This window comes from Nerophis lumbriciformis, linkage group LG18 (genome assembly GCF_033978685.3).
Source record: "Nerophis lumbriciformis linkage group LG18, RoL_Nlum_v2.1, whole genome shotgun sequence".
Classification (NCBI taxonomy): Eukaryota; Metazoa; Chordata; class Actinopteri; order Syngnathiformes; family Syngnathidae; genus Nerophis; species Nerophis lumbriciformis.
The window spans coordinates 22747541-22768430 of record NC_084565.2 but is presented as its reverse complement, the minus strand read 5'-3'; the positions used below and the strand labels follow the sequence as shown (position 1 = coordinate 22768430).

Genomic DNA, 20890 nt, shown 5'->3' with positions numbered 1-20890 from the left:
TAGAAAATGAATTATTAATCTACTTGTTCATTTACTGTTAATATCTGCTTACTTTCTCTTTTAACATGTTCTATCTACACTTCTGTTAAAATGTTGTAATCATTTATTCTTCTCTTGTTTGATACTTTACATTAGTTTTGGATGATACCACAAATTTGGGTATCAATCTGATACCAAGTCATTACAGGATCATACATTGGTCATATTCAAAGTCCTCATGTGTCCAGGGACATATTTGCTGAGTTTATAAATATAATATACATTTAAATAAAACAAAAGAAGATTTTGTGATGCTAAAAAATATCAACGTAATCATATAGTATCGACTCGATACGCTCCTGTACTTGGTATCATTACAGTGGATGTTAGGTGTAGATCCACCAATGGCGTTTGTTTACATTTTGACGCCGGTGAGCTACGGTGTGTAGTGAAGCATGTTTAGCTATTCCTCGTCCTGCAGGGATGATACTTGTAAGAAACTTACTTTATTTGTCGCCATGGAGGCGAGGATTAGCGGACCGGTACTTTTCAGAGGCGGTATAGTACCGAATATGATTCATTAGTATTGCGGTGCTATACTAATACCGGTATACCGTACAACCCTAAACTGAACAATAATAAAACTGCTTAAATCAACTTAAGAATGTCAAAGTCTGCTTACACCCCCCATCAAGAATGCAAAATGGTTCGTTCCACGTGGATAGCTGCAGACCGAGCTTGGAACACTTTGAACGACATGATGACGGATGTATTTAAGAAAAATGCATTCTAAATATTAAACGTAAATAAAAGTCAGCTTACAGTGGAGCCAATGGGAGCTCCTCTATTTCACCCATAAAATCCAATAAATAACCATTCAAAAATACTCAGTTTACATTTCATGATTTGAATATTAACCAAGTATTAGTGATATTGTTATTATAAGCGCTAACGCAGACAGACTATTAATAGCGGCGCGGTGATCACTTCCGTGTGTGTCTGTTTACATCATTGAGTGGTCTGCTGCGTCCTCGCTTCTTTGCTCCCAGTAAGTTTATTCTAGATCAGGGGTGTCAAACTCATTTTAGTTCAGGGGCCGCGTGGAGGAAAATCTGTGCACGCGTGGGCCGGACAATTAAAATCATTAGAGATGTCCGATAATATTGGCCTGCCGATATTATCGGCCGATAAATGCGTTAAAATGGAATATCGGAAATTATCGGTATCTTTTTTATTTTATTATTATTATTTTTTTTTAAATTAAATCAACATAAAAAACACAAGATACACTTACAATTAGTGCACCAACCCAAAAAAACTCCCTCCCCCATTTACACTCATTCACACAAAAGAGTTGTTTCTTTCTGTTATTAATATTCTGGTTCCTACATTATATATCAATATATATCAATACAGTCTGCAAGGGATACAGTCCGTAAGCACACATGATTGTGCGTGCTGCTGGTCCACTAATAATACTAACCTTTAACAGTTAATTTTACTCATTTTAATTAATTACTAGTTTCTATGTAACAGTTTTTATATTGTTTTACTTTCTTTTTTATTCAAGAAAATGTTTTTAATTTATTTATCTTATTTTATTTTATTAATTTAAAAAAACCAACCTTATCTTCACCATACCTGGTTGTCCAAATTAGGCATAATAGTGTGTTAATTCCACGACTGTATATATCGGTATTGGTAATTAAAAAGTTGGAGAATATCGGAATATCGGATATCGTCAAAAAGCCATTATCGGACATCCCTAAAAATCATGGCATTAAAACTAAAAAATAAAGACAACTTCCGATTGTTTTTTTTTGTCTTACTTCGGCCAAAAATAGAACAAACGCATTCTTAAAATATTACAATAAAATTATAGAAAACAATACTGACAGCGGTAAAGTTTAGGAAGGAAAGAAGAAAGTGAATGAATGTTTATAACTGAATTTACATATGCATAAAAATGTGTTTTCTTTTGTGTTATTTTTTGTTATGAATTAAGTAACGTTTATGACAACCTTTTTCCAAAACACAATATAGAATGTGAGATATAACAGGATAATGCATACGTTAATCATTTGTTTTCAAAACGCTTACAAAAAAGTCGGACCCCAAAAATTTACTGTTGGACCCCATTTTTATAACTTGATAGGGTCCCCCATTTTGAAAATTCCTAGCGCCAACACTGATGGAGTATTGGTGCCTGCAAAACAGCAGCAGGCGGCTGTGGCCTGCGGGCCGGTTCTAATACAACCGTATTTTTCGGACTATAAGTCGCAGTTTTTTTCATACTTTGGCCGGGGGTGCGACTTATACTCAGGAGCGACTTATGTGTGAAATTATTAACACATTACCGTGAAATATCAAATAATATTATTTAGCTCATTCACGTAAGAGACTAGACGTATAAGATTTCATGGGATTTAGCGATTAGGAGTGACAGATTGTTTGGTAAACGTATAGCATGTTCTATATGTTATAGTTATTTGAATGACTCTTACCATAATATGTTACGTTAACATACCAGACACGTTCTCAGTTGGTTATTTATGTGTCATATAACATACACTTATTCAGCCTGTTGTTCACTATTCTTTATTTATTTTAAATTGCCTTTCAAATGTCTATTCTTGGTGTTGGGTTTTATCAAATAAATTTGCGACTTATACTCCAGTGCGACTTATATATGTTTTTTTCCTTCTTTATTATGCATTTTCGGCAGGTGCGACTTATACTCCGGTGCGACTTATACTCCGAAAAATACGGTAATCAAATATCATCCCGGGGGCCATAGATAATTCATTCGTGGACCGGATCTGGCCCGCGGGCCTTGACTTTGACACCCCTGTTCTAGATCATAAATCATTTATCTCACCTGGACAGAAAAAGTCTGAGTAGATATTCCAACAAGTTGGTACACTTTGACAGCCATTTAGGACCTGAAACTGCTGAATAACTTTTCTTCGTGAGGATTTTGAGTCATTCTTCATTTAAATGGGAATATATGAACATCCGAGCAGTCGGCATACTAACTACAGCAGACTTTGTACAGTAAGTGTTGTTTTATTATGTTCATTGGCTCTCATAATGTCTGCAGTTAGTAATAATCAGAGATGAAGAAAAAAAACTAAACAAACGGGATGTGTTTTTTAAATGAATGCGCCGCGTATGCTTAAAATGATCAAAATACATAAATACTAAATGTTATTATAAATGTTCCTGTCACTACAATACATATATACTTACAACATGTATATAAAACCTCAATGAAGGTGTTTGGATGTTTTTTTAAGGGCTTTATAGGCAGAATTGCTCGGCTCCCATAGGCTCCATTGTAAACAGACTTTTGATCGCATTTATTTAATATTTAGAATATTTAAAAGAATAATAACATCCATCGTCATGTCTTTCATAATGATTGTGTACGAAAGGCAAAATTCTCCAAAAAAAGTGCAGTTCCCCTGGCAGTCACACACAGCACCAACATTTTGGAACAAAGATGAGGTGATAGACCAGGGGTCGGCAACCCAAAATGTTGAAAGAGCCATATTGGACCAAAAATACAAAAACAAATCTGTCTGGAGCCACAAAAAATTAAAAGCCATATTACATACAGATAGTGTGTCATGAGATATAAATTGAATTAAGAGGACCTAAAGGAAACTAAATGACCTCAAATATAGCTACAAATGAGGCATAATGATGCAATATGTACATATAGCTAGCCTAAATAGCATGTTAGCATCGATTAGCTTGCAGTCATGCAGTTACCAAATATGCCCGATTAGCACTCCACACAAGTCAATAACATCAACAAAACTCACCTTTGTGCATTCACGCACAGCATTAAAAGTTTGGTGGACAAAATGAGACAGAAAAAGAAGTGGCATAAAACACGTCCTAGAAAGTCGAAGAAAGTTATACATGTAAACAAACTACGGTGAGTTCAAGGACCGCCAAAATTAGTAGGACAAAACGGCGCTCGCCAAATATTCGAATCAGTGAAGCATGTTTAATATAAACAGTGTGCTTTATAACAATTAGGGAGGGTTGTGTCATGTTTGTCCTCCTACAGAAACAATATTAAAACAAAAAATATATTTTTTTCCCCTCATCTTTTTCCATTTTTCATACATTTTTGAAAAAGCTCCAGAGAGCCACTAGGGCGGCGCTAAAGAGCCACATGCGGCTCTAGAGCCGCGGGTTGCCGACCCCCGTGATAGACGAAAGGTAAAAAACAAAAAAACAAAAACTAATTCTTTTGGAGGGGTTATCATATCCAGTCTAGATATGTTAATCCCATCTTTTAAAGTCAGAATCCTAACTAAATAGGTTGTGTTTTAAATAGCTCGTTGCAACCAAATTCATGCAAAAGTTAGTTTTTTAGTGCATGTAAACATACCAATAGTGTGTGTATTGGGAAGCGACGTTGGGTTTAGGGTGTGATAGACGGCCCCTTCAGGAGTCTTGTGTACGGGAACCAGAATTTGGTGCTACGCCCCTGCGGTTCAGTACCTGTTCTGGTTAGGGATGGTGCCTTTGTCCAACTCATGCAGGTCGTTCCCCATCCGTATGGCCAGCCAGTTGCCCAACTTCCCACGATGCATTGTGTCCACCACCCGGAACACGTCTCCTCGGGTGAAGTTAAGCCCGATGGGGTGATTGGTCTCGTGGTCAAAGTGCGTGCGAACGTAGAAGTTGTCCCCCAGGTTGGACTTGATGATCTTCTTATAAACTAGAAAAGAGTAGAAAAATGATTACGATGATTGGGCCTGTCATAGTTCTACTTTACTTACTGTCCATCTTATTCTGAGTGCGAATGTCCACTTTTTCTCCTCTCTTGATGTTCAGAAGGTAATTGGCGGCTTCCTCCCGAGTGAAATGGCCAAAGTCGATGTTATTGACCTGGCGGGGGACATGAGACAACTTTTGTGGTACACAGTATAATCTATGACAGGGGTGTCCAAACTTTTTCCACAAAAGGGCCGTATACTGAAAATAAAGAAGGAAAAAAATTACATGGGTTTAATTGTATTTCTGGACTGTATATGTCAAAATTTAAATAAATACAGTAAATGTTTAAACAAAATAAAAAAAAAATAAAAAAAATATACAGTACAGGTCAAAGTTTGGACACACCTCATTCAATGCGTTTTCTTTATTTTCATGTCTTTTACATTGTAGATTGTCACTGAAGGCATCAAAACTATGAATGAACACATGCGGAGTTATGTACTTAACAAAAAAAGGTGAAATAACTGAAAACATTTTTATGTTCTAGTTTCTTCAAAATAGCCACCCTTTGCTCTGATTACTTTTTTGCACACTCTTGGCATTCCCTCGATGAGCTTCAAGATGAAATGGTTTTCACCTTACAGGTGTGCTTGATTTGATGATCAAACTGATAAACATTTTTTTTTTTTGCAAATAATCATTACCGGTAACTTTAGAATTTGATGCCAGCAACACGTGACAAAGAAGTTGGGAAAGGTGGCAATAAATACTGATAAAGTTGAGGAATGCTCATCAAACACTTATTTGGAACATCCCACAGGTGAACAGGCAAATTGGGAACAGGTGGGTGCCATGATTGGGTATAAAAGTAGATTCCATGAAATGCTCAGGCATTCACAAACAAGGATGGGGCGAGGGTCACCACTTTGTCAACAAATGCGTAAGCAAATTGTTGAACAGTTTAAGAAAAACCTTTCTCAACCAGCTATTGCAAGGAATTTAGGGATTTCACCATCTACGGTCCGTAATATCATCAAAGGGTTCAGAGAATCTGGAGAAATCACTGCACATAAGCAGCTAAGCCCGTGATCTTCGATCGCTCAGGCTGTACTGCATCAACAAGCGACATCAGTGTGTAAAGGATATCACCACATGGGCTCAGGAACACTTCAGAAACCCACTGTCAGTAACTACAGTTGGTCGCTACATCTGCAAGTGCAAGTTAAAACTTTCCTATGCAAGGCAAAAACCGTTTATCAACAACCCCCAGAAACGCTGTCGGCTTCGCTGGGCCTGAGCTCATCTAAGATGGACTGATACAAAGTGGAAAAGTGTTCTGTGGTCTGACGAGTCCACATTTCAAATTGTTTTTGGAAACTGTGGACGTCGTGTCCTCCGGACCAAAGAGGAAAAGAACCATCCGGATTGATATAGGCGCAAAGTTGAAAAGCCAGCATCTGTGATGGTATGGGGGTGTATTAGTGCCCAAGACATGGGTAACTTACACATCTGTGAAAGCGCCATTAATGCTGAAAGGTACATACAGGTTTTGGAGCAACATATGTTGCCATCCAAGCAACATTACCATGGAGGCCCCTGCTTATTTCAGCAAAACAATGTCAAGCCACGTGTTACATCAACGTGGCTTCATAGTAAAAGAGTGCGGGTACTAGACTGGCCTGCCTGTAGTCCAGACCTGTCTCCCATTGAAAATGTGTGGCGCATTTTGAAGCCTAAAATACCACAACGGAGACCCCCGGACTGTTGAACAACTTAAGCTGTACATCAAGCAAGAATGGGAAAGAATTCCACCTGAGAAGCTTAAAAAATGTGTCTCCTCAGTTCCCAAACATTTACTGAGTGTTGTTAAAAGGAAAGGCCATGTAACACAGTGGTGAACATGCCCTTTTCCAACTACTTTGGCACGTGTTGCAACCATGAAATTCTAAGTTAATTATCATTTGCAAAAAAAAAAAAAGGTTTATGAGTTTGAACATCAAATATCTTGTCTGTAGTGCATTCAATTGAATATGGGTTGAAAATGATTTGCAAATCATTGTATTCCGTTTATATTTACATCTAACACAATTTCCCAACTCATATGGGAACGGGGTTTGTATTAGCTTGCATTGAATAAGGCTGTTTATTGCACAAATAGAAGACTTATGACAGGTCTATTTAACTGGCAGCCCGCGGGCCACATCCGGCCGACAACAGCTTTTCATTTAGCCCGCCGAACAACCCTCAAATAGGCTTGATGTAGCCATTAAACCTGGGGTTGATTATGTATGCAGTACTACCACAACCCCAGAGGGGGAAACAGCGAGGCATATGTGTCAAGTGAAGCGACCACTCACTTTCAAGATCTGGTCGCCCTCTTTCATGCCCTGCACATAGGCGGGGCTGTTGGGCTGCACTCCTCCCACAAAGATGCCGACGTCGTTGCCGCCCACCAACCTCAGGCCCACACTGCCCTCCTTCATGAAGGACACTGATTGCGAGTCGGAGCTGTACCTGGGGAACGCCATGACCAACAGTTTCAACACAGGCTGGCGTGAAGAACACTAGATGGTAAATACGATAGGTACTCTCACCCTGGGTTGGATGACGGGAACGAGTCAGGAGGTAACGAGTAGATGGGCTCCTCAGCAGGCTTAGCCGGAGCGGAGTCTGATGATGATGAGAATAAAACCTGGTTAAAAGTGTAATCAATTCTTCTCCTTGGAAAAAATGCTAGAGGATGCTTTTACAGTTAACTGGTGCTGGTGGATTGTTCTTCACAGAGATCCCAGACCTCATGGTCCCACTTTTATTAGCCACATCTGGAGCACTGTGTTGGACATACAACAAGTTACAAACCAAAGCCTTTTAGCCAACTTTAGAGTTCAAACAACATTTTCCAGTGATTGCTTGGGAGGAAAAGTGTGATGATAACCATAGATCTGGATAATGAATTTACTGTGTCACAGAAAAGCATCGGACTGCTTTTTCTTTGGCTTTTGTGTGATGCCAAAGCAGAAGGGTACCAGTGTTGCAAAATGTAATGCTAACCGTAGAATTAGAAATGACTGGTTCCTCGGTCCAATATGAACAATACCATTACTGAAACTGGACACATCATAACTTACAGTCGTCTCTCACCACATCACACTTCAAATATTGTGGCTCTTGTGGTTAGAATGTCCGCCCTGAGATCGGTAGGTCGTGAGTTCAAACCCCGGCTGAGTCATATCAAAGACTATAAAAGTGGGACCCATTACCTCCCTGCTTCACACTCAGGTATCAACGGTTGGAATTGGGGGTTAAATCACCACAATGATTACCGGGCGCAGCCACCGCTGCTGCTCACTGCTCCCCTCACCACCCACGGGGTGATCAAGGGTGATGGGTCAAATGCAGAGGATAATTTCACCACACCTAGTGTGTGTGACTATCGTTGGGACTTTAACCCAGGGTTTCCCGCAGCTCTTTGTTTTTAAGGCGGCCGCCTTAACAACAAAGAGCCACCGCCTAAACTACCGTATTTTCCGCACTATAAGGCGCACCTGAAAACCTCAAATTTTCTCAAAAGCTGACAGTGCGCCTTATAATCCAGTGCGCCTTATATATGGATCAATATTGAACCACAACAGGTCTCGCAACTACGGGATGCATAACCTAACCCCAGCCTCTACTGTAGCATCTATTCTGTGCGCCTTATAATGCGGTGCGCCTTATATATGAACAAAGTTTTAAAATAGGCCATTCATTGAAGGTGCGCCTTATAATCCGGTGCGCGGAAAATACGGTAATGTCTTAACAAGCTGCTACGCTTCGTTCTGCCTCTGTCAGTACGTCTCTGCAGCACCCAGCATTGTCCCACCCACAGAACCATCTGATTGGTTACACGCTGAGCGGTAACAGCCAATCAGCAGTGCGTATTCAGAGTGCATGGAGTCAGTGCTCCTGCGGTGTGGTGAGTAGAAAGGTGTTTAGCAGGTAAGCATAAGGCAGCGGGCTCCCCCCAAATTATAATAAACACCTCCCAGTCAACTACTAGTAACATCGCTATGAGCCTGTTGACGTTCTAGAAACATAAGCGGCAGCTCAGCTCGCTCGCAGTCCTTGAGGTGAAGGCTAATTTGCTTTTAGCGTAACGTTAGCTCACTGTGCGGTGTGTGTGTATGTGTGCGTGCGTGCGTGTGTTACGGACAGCAAAGCCCTGTCTGTCTGCGAGAAAGACAAGCATTATTGACCTAGAGTTAACAACTAAGTTATTTCACTTTATCTTTTTCTGTGTTGATTGAGCTGTGTTGAAGTAGCAAAAAAGGATATTATGTTAAATGAAGAGTTTCTGTCTCTGATAGTTGATATAATAATGTAACTGCATCATTAAGCCTACATGAACTCCATGGTGTTCAGGGATGAATAGTCTCTCCTATTGCTATTGTACTATTTTTTCAGCTATAGTTACATTAATCATTAGTAATGTAGCAGCCTAGTTTTGAATAGCAGGGTCCCTGCTATCACATGTTGATAGAAATGTAACATTTACATAATAAAAATCAACTACAGGCTTCCCAAATGCTGTAATAAATTAAGCATGATGAGTTGAGCATATGTCAGCATGTGGCCCCACTTTTAACTCTTTTTTTCAAACGCTTATTGCAAACACTTATTTACAGTAAGTCATTAATTTGACTTAGTAAGTCATTATTTTGACTTAGTAAATTAGTAAGTCCAAATATTGACTTACTAAGTCATAATAATGACATACTTAGTATCTCAGGTAACTAGGACTGTTTTGTGTTTTGTTTTTACTTTACGGAAAAAATATCGAGATATTGCCATTCAGCATACGGAGCGCAAAACACAACCAAGAATTGTAGGCTTCTTCACGTGACGAAGCTGGTCTACTTCACCACAGTCTGTAGTCTATTGCCCCCCCAGGCTGTGGTGGCAGCGATGAAATGGAGACGTGATGGTGGCGACAGGCCAAATTACACTGTTCCTTACACCCACCCACCCCCTTCCCTGTCCGTCCGCCTGTCCCGGGCGACGCGCCCCCTCCCCCTGGAGAGACACCACCTTAACTAACACATTTTCTGGGGGAAACACTGCTTTAACCACTTCACTAATTTCTTTGAGGTATTTTTTAAAGCATACTCTACATTTATTTGGTATTAAGTATGTTTAAGCATAAAATTGGACGAATAATAAGGGTGTTTCAAAAAATCAATTCACATACAAATTGCAATTTTTATTTATTCAGATCAGATTCTTAATCGATTCATAATTTTCTTGAATTTATTAAAGAACATGTTTATTTAAGAATACATTTTTGGATTAAAAACATTCACAACTATTATTGATATTATTACCTTTATTGATACTGTTGCCTTTATATTTGTTTGTATTGTATTTGTATGTCTTCTCAATTGCTTTGTACATTTCTTAAGTATTACAAAGCTGCGATTGGGTTGGAGTTGGGGTTAGTCTATTTTTTTTATTTAGATTGATTAACAATCTGTGATTTTTGTATATAAAATTTTAAGTATGTATATTTAAAAACACATCTTTTAGGCCTCAGGTGTCAAACTCAATGCCCGCCACATCATTGCATGTGCCTGGGAAAAGTGTGTTAATAAAATACTTCATTCCTTTTTTACTAAATGCAAATAATTATTTCGATTTTGACAGAAAAAAATGCGTATCTTCTAAACGTTATTATAGAATCATGCCAAATATTACATTATTATATAGTGTATTACAAAAATATGTTAGTAAAGATAGCATTAGTTTGTAAATGAAAAAAATCTAATAATCAAGTGCATAGGCAATAATGTAATAATATGAGGTGATTACTGATACACATTTATATCAATGCTGTCAAATGATTATTATAATTTTTTTTAAAATCAGATCAATTTGAATTTTGATTAATCACAGGTTATTGCCCGCATGCATAATTTTAATTGATTTTATAAAGCGTCCCTCTGAAGGCAGCCATTACTCAGTGGCGGGTCGTGCGTTTCCCACCTAGGCCTTCAATGATTACCTCTCAAAATATGTCACCAATTGATCATTGCTGGAGAAAAACTGTACAGGAACACATTTACGCACTACTGGGCATCAACAGTGTACAAAACGGGTTATTTTCTGGCGCATTTAAAAATCAATTAAAACACATCAGCAATTAAAACATATACCGTAAATTTCTCTGCTTGGCTTATGCAACTTCCGGTCAATAAAGTTTGATTCAAAGTACACACTTCTCAAATATATATTAACTGCCCTGACCACATGATGGCGACAAATACACAAGTTACAATATTAATTAAATGACAAGCATGACACACTTTACAACAAGAGTTTACAACTTTTAGTTGCAACAGAACAGCAACTGTCAACAACCTGCGATCTGATTGGCTATCGCAACTGTCTATCAACTCTATGTGTTCTCAAATTCATCCGCTAACGATCCCGATGAGTAGCCAATCCCAGGACGCCTAATTGTCACGTTCAACGTGAGGCCAGCTAGAAAGCCTTACTGACAACAACTCGCGATCTTTTTGGCTATCGCAACTGTCTATCAACTGTATGTCCCCGTTCACTTACAGTGCACGGACGCCCGCATTGTTGATTCTGAAGGCATCTGGCAGATTTGGTACAGCATGGCAACATAAACAACCTGATTTCTGATTGGATACAAACTAAAACTAAAAACAACAGCACTGGAAGGAGCATAATATGACATGAAGAGAATATGAATAATTTTAGATATTAGGGAAAGTAAATAAAAAGATTATTATATCTTTAATTATGATCATGACTTCTGGTTACCGTATTTTTCGGACTATAAGTCACAGTTTTTTTCATACTTTGGCCGGGGGTGCGACAAAAAGAAACATGACAGCGCGAGGAGAGATGCCAGGAGTACACAGAGAGTGCACAGACCGAGACGGCCCGCGCGCAGAAAGGCACCACGCGTGCGCACGAAGTGGAGAATCAGCGCGCGATAACAGTTTTTATGCGCTCGGATTTTTGGCACTAATGTGACGCCATAGATGTGGCCCTCAATGAAAACCAGTTTGACACCATTGTTTTAGGCCAACACTGCCCGTGTTAGTCAGCAGCCATGAAGAGCTTTTGTAAGCTGTAACCTGTTTTGAAAAGGTTTTACTATAATTTATACATCAAATAATATATCACGGTAATCGCGTTGAATCAAGAATCGATTCTGAATCGAATCATCACCCCAAGAATGGGAATCAAATCAAATCATGAAGAACATCAATATGGAATGCACTCCCAACAAGTGTAAAAGAAAGGGCATCTCTATACTCCTTCAAAACCGCACTAAAACAGCACCTCCAGGCAACTTCAACCCTTGACTAACACCCTCCCCCTTCCACATCCCACCTCCCCGGATTGTAAATAATCAAATGTATTTCTAATGTATATACTTGTTCTTATGCTATCTGAACTCACTATGTTCACTGCTCGCTGTACATATCCTACCAAGTCAGACCTACACTGTTTTAATGTCCATTTCTCTGTTCTCAATTGTTGATGACTAAAGTGCTGTTATCAACCAAACCCTCCTCATTCCACCCCCCGGATTGTCCATCCATCCATCCATCTTCTTCCGCTTATCCGAGGTCGGGTCGCGGGGGCAGCAGCCTAAGCAGGGAAGCCCAGACTTCCCTCTCCCCAGCCACTTTGTCCAGCTCCTCCCGGGGGACCCCGAGGCGTTCCCAGGCCAACCGGGAGACATAGTCGTCCCAACGTGTCCTGGGTCTTCCCCGCGGCCTCCTACCGGTCGGACGTGCCCTAAACACCTCCCTAGGGAGGCGTTCGGGTGACATCCTGACCAGATGCCCGAACAACCTCATCTGGCTCCTCTCGATGTGGAGGAGCAGCGGCTTTACTTTGAGCTCCTCCCGGATGGCAGAGCTTCTCACCCTATCTCTAAGGGAGAGCCCCACCACCCGGCGGAGGAAACTCATTTCGGCCGCTTGTACCCGTGATCTTGTCCTTTCGGTCATAACCCAAAGCTCATGACCATAGGTGAGGATGGGAACGTAGATCGACCGGTAAATTGAGAGCTTTGCCTTCCGGCTCAGCTCCTTCTTCACCACAACGGATCGATACAGCGTCCGCATTACTGAAGACGCCGCACCGATCCGCCTGTCGATCTCACGATCCACTCTTCCCCCACTCGTGAACAAGACTCCGAGGTACTTGAACTCCTCCACTTGGGGCAAAATCTCCTCCCCAACCCGGAGATGGCACTCCACCCTTTTCCGGGCGAGAACCATGGACTCGGACTTGGAGGTGCTGATTCTCATCCCAGTCGCTTCACACTCGGCTGCGAACCGATCCAGTGAGAGCTGAAGATCCTGGCCAGATGAAGCCATCAGGACCACATCATCTGCAAAAAGCAGAGACCTAATCCTGCAGCCACCAAACCAGATCCCCTCAACGCCTTGACTGCGCCTAGAAATTCTGTCCATAAAAGTTATGAACAGAATCGGTGACAAAGGGCAGCCTTGGCGGAGTCCAACCCTCACTGGAAACGTGTCCGACTTACTGCCGGCAATGCGGACCAAGCTCTGACACTGAGCATACAGGGAGCGGACTGCCACAATCAGACAGTCTGATACCCCATACTCTCTGAGCACTCCCCACAGGACTTCCCAAGGGACACGGTCGAATGCCTTTCCCCAAGTCCACAAAACACATGTAGACTGGTTGGGCAAACTCCCATGCACCCTCAAGGACCCTGCCGAGAGTATAGAGCTGGTCCACAGTTCCACGACCAGGACGAAAACCACACTGTTCCTCCTGAATCCGAGGTTCGACTATCCGGCGTAGCCTCCTCTCCAGTACACCTGAATAGACCTTACCAGGAAGGCTGAGGAGTGTGATCCCACGATAGTTAGAACACACCCTCCGGTTCCCCTTCTTAAAGAGAGGAACCACCACCCCGGTCTGCCAATCCAGAGGTACCGCCCCCGATGTCCACGCGATGCTGCAGAGTCTTGTCAACCAAGACAGCCCCACAGCATCCAGAGCCTTAAGGAACTCCGGGCGGATCTCATCTACCCCTGGGGCCTTGCCACCGAGGAGCTTTTTAACTACCTCAGCAACCTCAGGCCCAGAAATAGGAGAGCCCACCACAGACTCCCCAGGCACTGCTTCCTCTTAGAGGAAGAAGTGTTGGTGGGATTGAGGAGGTCTTCGAAATATTCCCTCCACCGATCGACAACATCCGCAGTCGAGGTCAGCAAAACACCATCCTCGCCATACACGGTGTTGATAGTGCACTGCTTCCCCTTCCTGAGGTGGCGGATGGTGGTCCAGAATTGCTTCGAAGCCATCCGGAAGTCGTTTTCCATGGCTTCCCCAAACTCCTCCCATGTCCGAGTTTTTGCCTCTGCGACCGCTGAAGCCGCACACCGCTTGGCCTGTCGGTACCTGTCCGCTGCCTCAGGAGTCCTATGAGCCAAAAGAACCCGATAGGACTCCTTCTTCAGCTTGACGGCATCCCTCACCGCCGGTGTCCACCAACGGGTTCTAGGATTACCGCCACGACAAGCACCAACTACCTTGCGGCCACAGCTCCAATCAGCCGCCTCGACAATAGAGGCGCGGAACATGGTCCATTCGGACTCAGTGTCCAGCACCTCCCTCGTGACATGTTCAAAGTTCTTCCGGAGGTGGGAATTGAAACTCTCTCTGACAGGAGACTCTGCCAGACGTTCCCAGCAAACCCTCACAATGCGTTTGGGCCTGCCAGGTCTGTCCGGCATCCTCCCCCACCATCGCAGCCAACTCACCACCAGGTGGTGATCGGTAGAAAGCTCCGCCCCTCTCTTCACCCGAGTGTCCAAAGCATGAGGCGGCAAATCCGATGACACAACTACAAAGTCGATCATGGAACTGCGGCCTAGGGTGTCCTGGTGCCAAGTGCACATATGGACACCCTTATGTTTGAACATGGTGTTCGTTATGGACAATCCGTGACGGGCACAAAAGTCCAATAACAAAACACCGCTCGGGTTCAGATCCGGGCAGCCATTCTTCCCAATCACGCCTCTCCAGGTTTCACTGTCGTTGCCAACATGAGCATTGAAGTCCCCCAGTAGAACGAGGGAATCACCCGGGGGAGCACTCTCAAGTACTCCCTCGAGTGAATCCAAAAAGGGTGGGTACTCTGAGCTGCGGTTTGGCGCGTAAGCGCAAACCACAGTCAGGACCCGTTCCCCCACCCGAAGGCGGAGGGAAGCTACCCTCTCGTCCACCGGGTTGAACTCCAACGTACAGGCTCTGAGCCGGGGGGCAACAAGAATTGCCACCCCAGCTCGTCGCCTCTCACTGCCGGCAACGCCAGAGTGGAAGAGAGTCCAGCCCCTCTCGAGAGAACTGGTTCCAGAGCCCTTGCTGTGCGTCGAAGTGAGTCCGACTATATCTAGCCGGAACTTCTCCACCTCGCGCACTAGCTCAGGCTCCTTCCCCCCCAGCGAGGTGACGTTCCACGTCCCAAGAGCTAGCTTCTGTAGCCGAGGATCGGACCGCCAAGTGCCCTGCCTTCGGCTGCCGCCCAGCTCGCATTGCACCCGACCTCCATGACCCCTGCTATGGGTGGTGAGCCCATTGGAGGGGGGACCCACGTTGCCTCTTCGGGCTGTGCCCGGCCGGGCCCCATGGGGACAGGCCCGGCCACCAGGCGCTCGCCATCGTGCCCCACCTCAGGGCCTGGCTCCAGAGGGGGGCCCCGGTGACCCGCGTCCGGGCGAGGGAAATCTGGGTCCTTGTTTTTTATATTTCATGGAGGTCTTCGAGCTGCTCTTTGTCTGATCCCTCACCTAGGACCAGTTTGTCTTGGGAGACCCAACCAGGGGGCATAAAGCCCCCGGACAACATAGCTCCTAGGATCATTGGGACACGCAAACTCCTCTACCACGTTAAGGTGGCAGCTCAGAGAGGAGCCCCCGGATTGTAAATAATGTAAATAATTCAATGTATATACTCTGATGATTAACTTGTGTGATGACCGTATTATGATGATAGTAAATATTTCCCTGACTTAAACAAGTTGAAAAACGTATTCGGGTGTTACCATTTCGTGGTCAATTGTACGGAATTTGTACTGAATTGTGCAATCTACTAATAAAAGTTTCAATCAATCAAAAAAAAAACTTAAAATATTCATACTAGAGAAGTAATATTGGTCACTAGATGAGATCAAACCAATGACCATGACCATGACCTGTTCAGTTTCATGGCAACTGACTGGCTCGGTCTCAAGCAGCGTTACTATATTGGATTAAAAGAGTATAAAGGTGAGTAAAGGGTGTTATTTAATGTCTAGAGGTCTCTCGTAATGTTAAAAAAAATTATTTAGCAGTTAGTAAACCCTTTTTTTTATGCTTTATCGATGAAAATAAGAACAAAATAATGATACACGGACATTAATTTATCACGATAAACAAGGGACAACTGTAACATTAGCAAGCAGACACCAACTTAATACAAATATTTACTATGTATATACACGACTACCTCACCTACGTCTGCTATCCCCACGGTCTGAGCTCCCGGACCTTCGGAGGTGCGAAAGCGGGTCCGTCTCCGAGGAATCTGAATGGTGCAGAGTGACGACAAAGATTTTGCCTTGACTCGGGAAAAGAAAGAGCAGCAAGCACGAGACTGAAGACGAGAGAACTGACCATCTGGGGGAGGCGGCGGTTGGGCAGGTATTGAGATCCGACCGGGAGGTTCTGGATTCACAGGGGCCGAAGAGGACTTCATCTCAGGAAGGACTCTGGGAGCAGCAGATAAGAAAATGACATCATTTACTTGGCTCTGAAAGCTTTTGCCGGACACTTGGAAAGTCTACATATCAGTCCAAGACAAGTATCACAGTAACTCAGACCCTCAAGGAGGCTTTTTGACACTTTTGTATTCGTTATAGTTACATACTGTTCTGAAAGAGTGATGGTCTTATATTTGGAGCGCAGAGATTTATACATGCCATCCAACAACTTCTCCCTGACCTAATGAAGTGAATTAATAAACTCATTTTATGTTCTACATATGGTGAAAGTTTATATTCACCTTGGAGAAAGCAAACCACCAAGTTTAATTAAATAGTGGTATTTCAGTTTGAGCACATAAATAGATAAGGCCCCTTAGTTTGATATTCGCAGGTGGATTGGATCACTTCTCGTAGGAAAAGAGGCTCTAATTGAGACTTCGGAATGCAAAAGTGATAGCCCTATCCTTGAGAAAAGACTACCTGTCTAGCTCAACGCCAACATTTAAGTTATGACTTAAAGCAGTTGTATTCCAGACACTTACACACAAACATCTCCTTTTATGGTCAGGATGTACTCTCCTGACTTAACACACACACACACACAGGAAGAAGGAATATAAAACTGATGGTTTGGCTTCTCCAAGTTAGGAGTCCTTCATTTTTTGACCTAGGTTCCTCCAGGTACTGCAGAACTGAATAATGACGCTCGCTTGTAATAAAGCAACTCTTGGTTCAGTAAAGCGTCTCCGATGTCCCTTTTGATCCGGCCACACTACCGTGACATCCTTCTGTCCGGACGAGGATGACAAGACCAGAAATACACTTCACTAGTCACGCACACCAGTTGGGCAAGTTAGCAAACAGTAGAAGCGGAGTTATGATGTTACTGTAATTCCATTTTACAATAACAGTTATCAGTCATCAAACTGTCCCGCTGCTAAGAAATATGTATTTTGATTTAAATCTACCAGTAACTTCAAAAGATTATTTTTGCCTTAAAAATATGTTTCCAAAAATCTGTCTTAAAAAACGGGGGTGGTCTTTGAAAATAAATTATTTTGAAAGCAGCATCTGGATGATTTGTCCATGTAGTGCACAAACAAGCTGCAGTTCCCAGGTCTCCACAGGGGGTTATTTTGAATGCAGAAGTTCATTGTGCACACCAATAATACCGGTACTGGTTCCTCTCAGGCAAATACCAAAAACTAATACCTAGGAAGGTAAACATGTCTTTGATCCTGTGTGGTCCTGCCGTTAAAATCCCACCTGTATCTGTTTTTGGCTCTGCTGGAGTTCTCGCTGTCCGTCGAGTCCCTGCGAGGGACTGATGCGTAACTGTCCTCTGATTCAGACTCTGATGGGGCTGTAAGGAATCAAATATTACGGAAGTACCGGGCCAATCTAATTTACAAATGTTGCAATGAATTAGTTTACACTCCAGTATGAACATAATACAAATGCTCAAATTCCTTGCTTTATCTTGTGCATATTGATACAATATGTGCTTATAGATGTTCCCTTTAAATCATGGGTGTCAAACTCCAGCCCAAGTTTGGCCCGCCGTGTAATTTCATTTGGCCCTTGAGGTAATATCAAATTAACACTAAAGCTGGCCCGCCGATCCTCCCGGGAGTCTTCCAAACGCCAGCCAGCCCAACGAGTGCTGGCCCAGTCACATAACATGTGCGGCTTCTGCACGCACACACAAGTGAATGCAACGCATACTTCATCAACAGCGATACAGGTTACACTGAGGGTAGCCGAATAAAAAACTTTAACACTGTTAGAAATATACGCCACACTGTGAATCCACACCAAACCAGAACCCTTTGCAGCACTAACTCTTCCGGGACGCTACAAGGTGTGTGTATGTGTGTGTGTGTGTGTGGGGGGGGGGGGGGGGGGTTTGGTGGTAGTGGGGGGTGTATTTTGTAGCGTCCCGGAAGAGTTAGTGTTGCAAAGGATTCTGGGTATTTGTTCTGTTGTGTTTATGTTGTGCTACGGTGCAGATGTTCTCCCAAAATGTGTTTGTCATTCTTGTTTGGTGTGGATTCACAGTGTGGCGTATATTTTTAACAGTGTTAACGTTTTTTATATTATACCCTCAGTGTAACCTGTATCACTGTTGATCAAGTATGCCTTGCATTCGCTCGTGTGTGCGTACAGAAGCCGCACATATCTTGTGACTGGGTCTGAACGATGTTAGAATGGATGAAAAGCGGACGTGACAATAGCTCGTAGAGTACGTTAAAGGTTAATTTGTTCAACCTTTGTTCAGTTTTAAATGTTGGCCCACTCTGTATTTGAGTTTGACACCCCTGCTTTAAATGAAACTTGATCCCTGTCAATAACAAAACGAATATGACAATATGATACCGGAAATACATTTAAGATGGAAGCAAACTAATCCAACTGTAGCAAAATGCACAATCTGAAATAGATCCAGATTCAACTTGGTTTCACTTTGCAGTATATTTCCTTTCAATTTGGATACTTCTTGCCATGTCATTGATTTAAATAATCAAAATTCATTGAAACAACAGCTGATTTGATTTGATTGTTATTTGGGGAAAATATTAAATACAAAACATCACAATAATTTTCTCTACAAAAATATGATAAAATCTAGTTAATTCATTTAGGGGAGTTGGCCTAATGATCCCTGCTGATGCCAACTGCCCCTTGTGTCCTAAAACCCCTAACAAGTCACACGTGAACCAGAACAATATAACAGTTTGCAGCAACATGTGGAGGATCAACTCCAACACAGAAAAAAAGCTGGTACTGTACTAGAAAAAAGCTGGCTTCACGGTGGCAGAGGGGTTAGTGCATCTGCCTCACAATACGAAGGTCCTGAGTAGTCTTGGGTTCAATCCCGGGCTCGGGATCTTTCTGTGTGGAGTTTGCATGTCCTCCCCGTGACTGCGTGGGTTCCCTCCGGGTACTCCGGCTTCCTCCCACCTCCAAAGACATGCACCTGGGGATAGGTTGATTGGCAACACTAAAATTGGCCCTAGTGTGTGGATGTGAGTGTGAATGTTGTCTGTCTATCTGTGTTGGCCCTGCGATGAGGTGGCGACTTGTCTAGGGTGTACCCCGCCTTACGCCCGATTGTAGCTGAGATAGGCTCCAGCGCCCCCCGCGACCCCAAAGGGAATAAGCGGTAGAAAATGGATGGATGATGGATTAAATACAATTTCTGTAAATGTCACTAAATATCTAAATATATTTTTACATTATACATCATCAAAAAAAATTGCGTGGTAGTAAATTGTAGCAAACTGCAGCTACTATAGCAGTATAAACAAAATATTCTATATCAAAATGTTATTTTATCTAGTAAATTATATACTTGTTTAAATTGTATCAAATAACTACATGTATTTAATTGACAGTGTGTGTTGTTTTAAATAGTTACAAATATATCATTTAAAAATAAGTTTATACTAGCTACCGTATTTTTCGGACTATAAATTGCAGTTTTTTTCATAGTTTGGCCGGGCTCCAGTGCAACTTATATATGTTTTTTTCCTTCTTTATTATGCATTTTCGGCAGGTGCGACTTATACTCCGAAAAATACGGTAAATGCAATCTGTCTCGATTAGAATCGGACAAAACCTGGTTTGACTATATACAGTATATTTTGTATATTATTTTCCTCATGAATAACATAAGCTGTGTTTAAGATTAGTTTATTTCAAAGGGGACAATGCAATTTCATAAAAAACACATGACTACACGTGGTTAAAAAAAACAGAATTAGCCAGAAGGCTAGTTTTCATCTATAGTCCCTGTAGTAGTTTATTATTATTCATTCATACATCTTCGTGTGCTTTAACTGGTCAAAGTTTGCAAGCCTGTCAGGCCTGGTGAATTAAAAAAGAGGCGCTGCCACCAGTTTCATGGATCATATATACGCACAAAAAAGTCTCAAGAAGCCATGTTCACAAATAAACGGGAAGCTGGCTATTTTGATTTGGATAGAAAATCAGGGGTCATATTTTTGACAAACTCCTCTTAGGAACTGTGACCAAATGAGCCCTAATTAAAATCATGGATACTGGGACAGATGGGTGATGACAAATTGCAAAGCGTACACCTAGGGCGCTGTAATGACACTATACCGGCCCCGAGTTCAATTTAAAACTTGCGTGACAAACATTTTTTCAGCGAATTCTTAAACACACTAAAGTGCTCCTGTTGTACAGACAAACTGGGACCACAAACACATTGGCAGATCCTAGCGTTGACATTTGACCTTGCTAGTATAACATAAGGGGTCCAAACCTTTGATTTACAGAACTGAGCCGTTCCTCAAGGCACCCCTTTAAGGGCTCTTCTTTTTGGCAGTTACATTTTTTGTCCAACTT

General features: G+C 42.4%; 1 protein-coding gene across 5 annotated transcripts in view; it reads right to left on the bottom strand.

The window, feature by feature from the left end:
- Positions 1 to 20890, bottom strand: part of tjp3 (tight junction protein 3) — a 90871-nt gene that overhangs the window by 19961 nt on the left and 50020 nt on the right. For all 5 annotated transcript variants that reach the window (XM_061977848.1, XM_061977846.1, XM_061977847.1 and 2 more), the window contains exons 15-22: positions 17786 to 17882; positions 16431 to 16525; positions 16269 to 16341; positions 7467 to 7546; positions 7311 to 7386; positions 7074 to 7230; positions 4779 to 4887; positions 4498 to 4717 (exon numbers count right to left, since the gene is read on the bottom strand). In XM_061977848.1, the coding sequence (XP_061833832.1) occupies positions 4498 to 4717; positions 4779 to 4887; positions 7074 to 7230; positions 7311 to 7386; positions 7467 to 7546; positions 16269 to 16341; positions 16431 to 16525; positions 17786 to 17882 (907 nt within the window). The remainder of the gene's footprint in view (positions 1 to 4497; positions 4718 to 4778; positions 4888 to 7073; positions 7231 to 7310; positions 7387 to 7466; positions 7547 to 16268; positions 16342 to 16430; positions 16526 to 17785; positions 17883 to 20890) is intronic.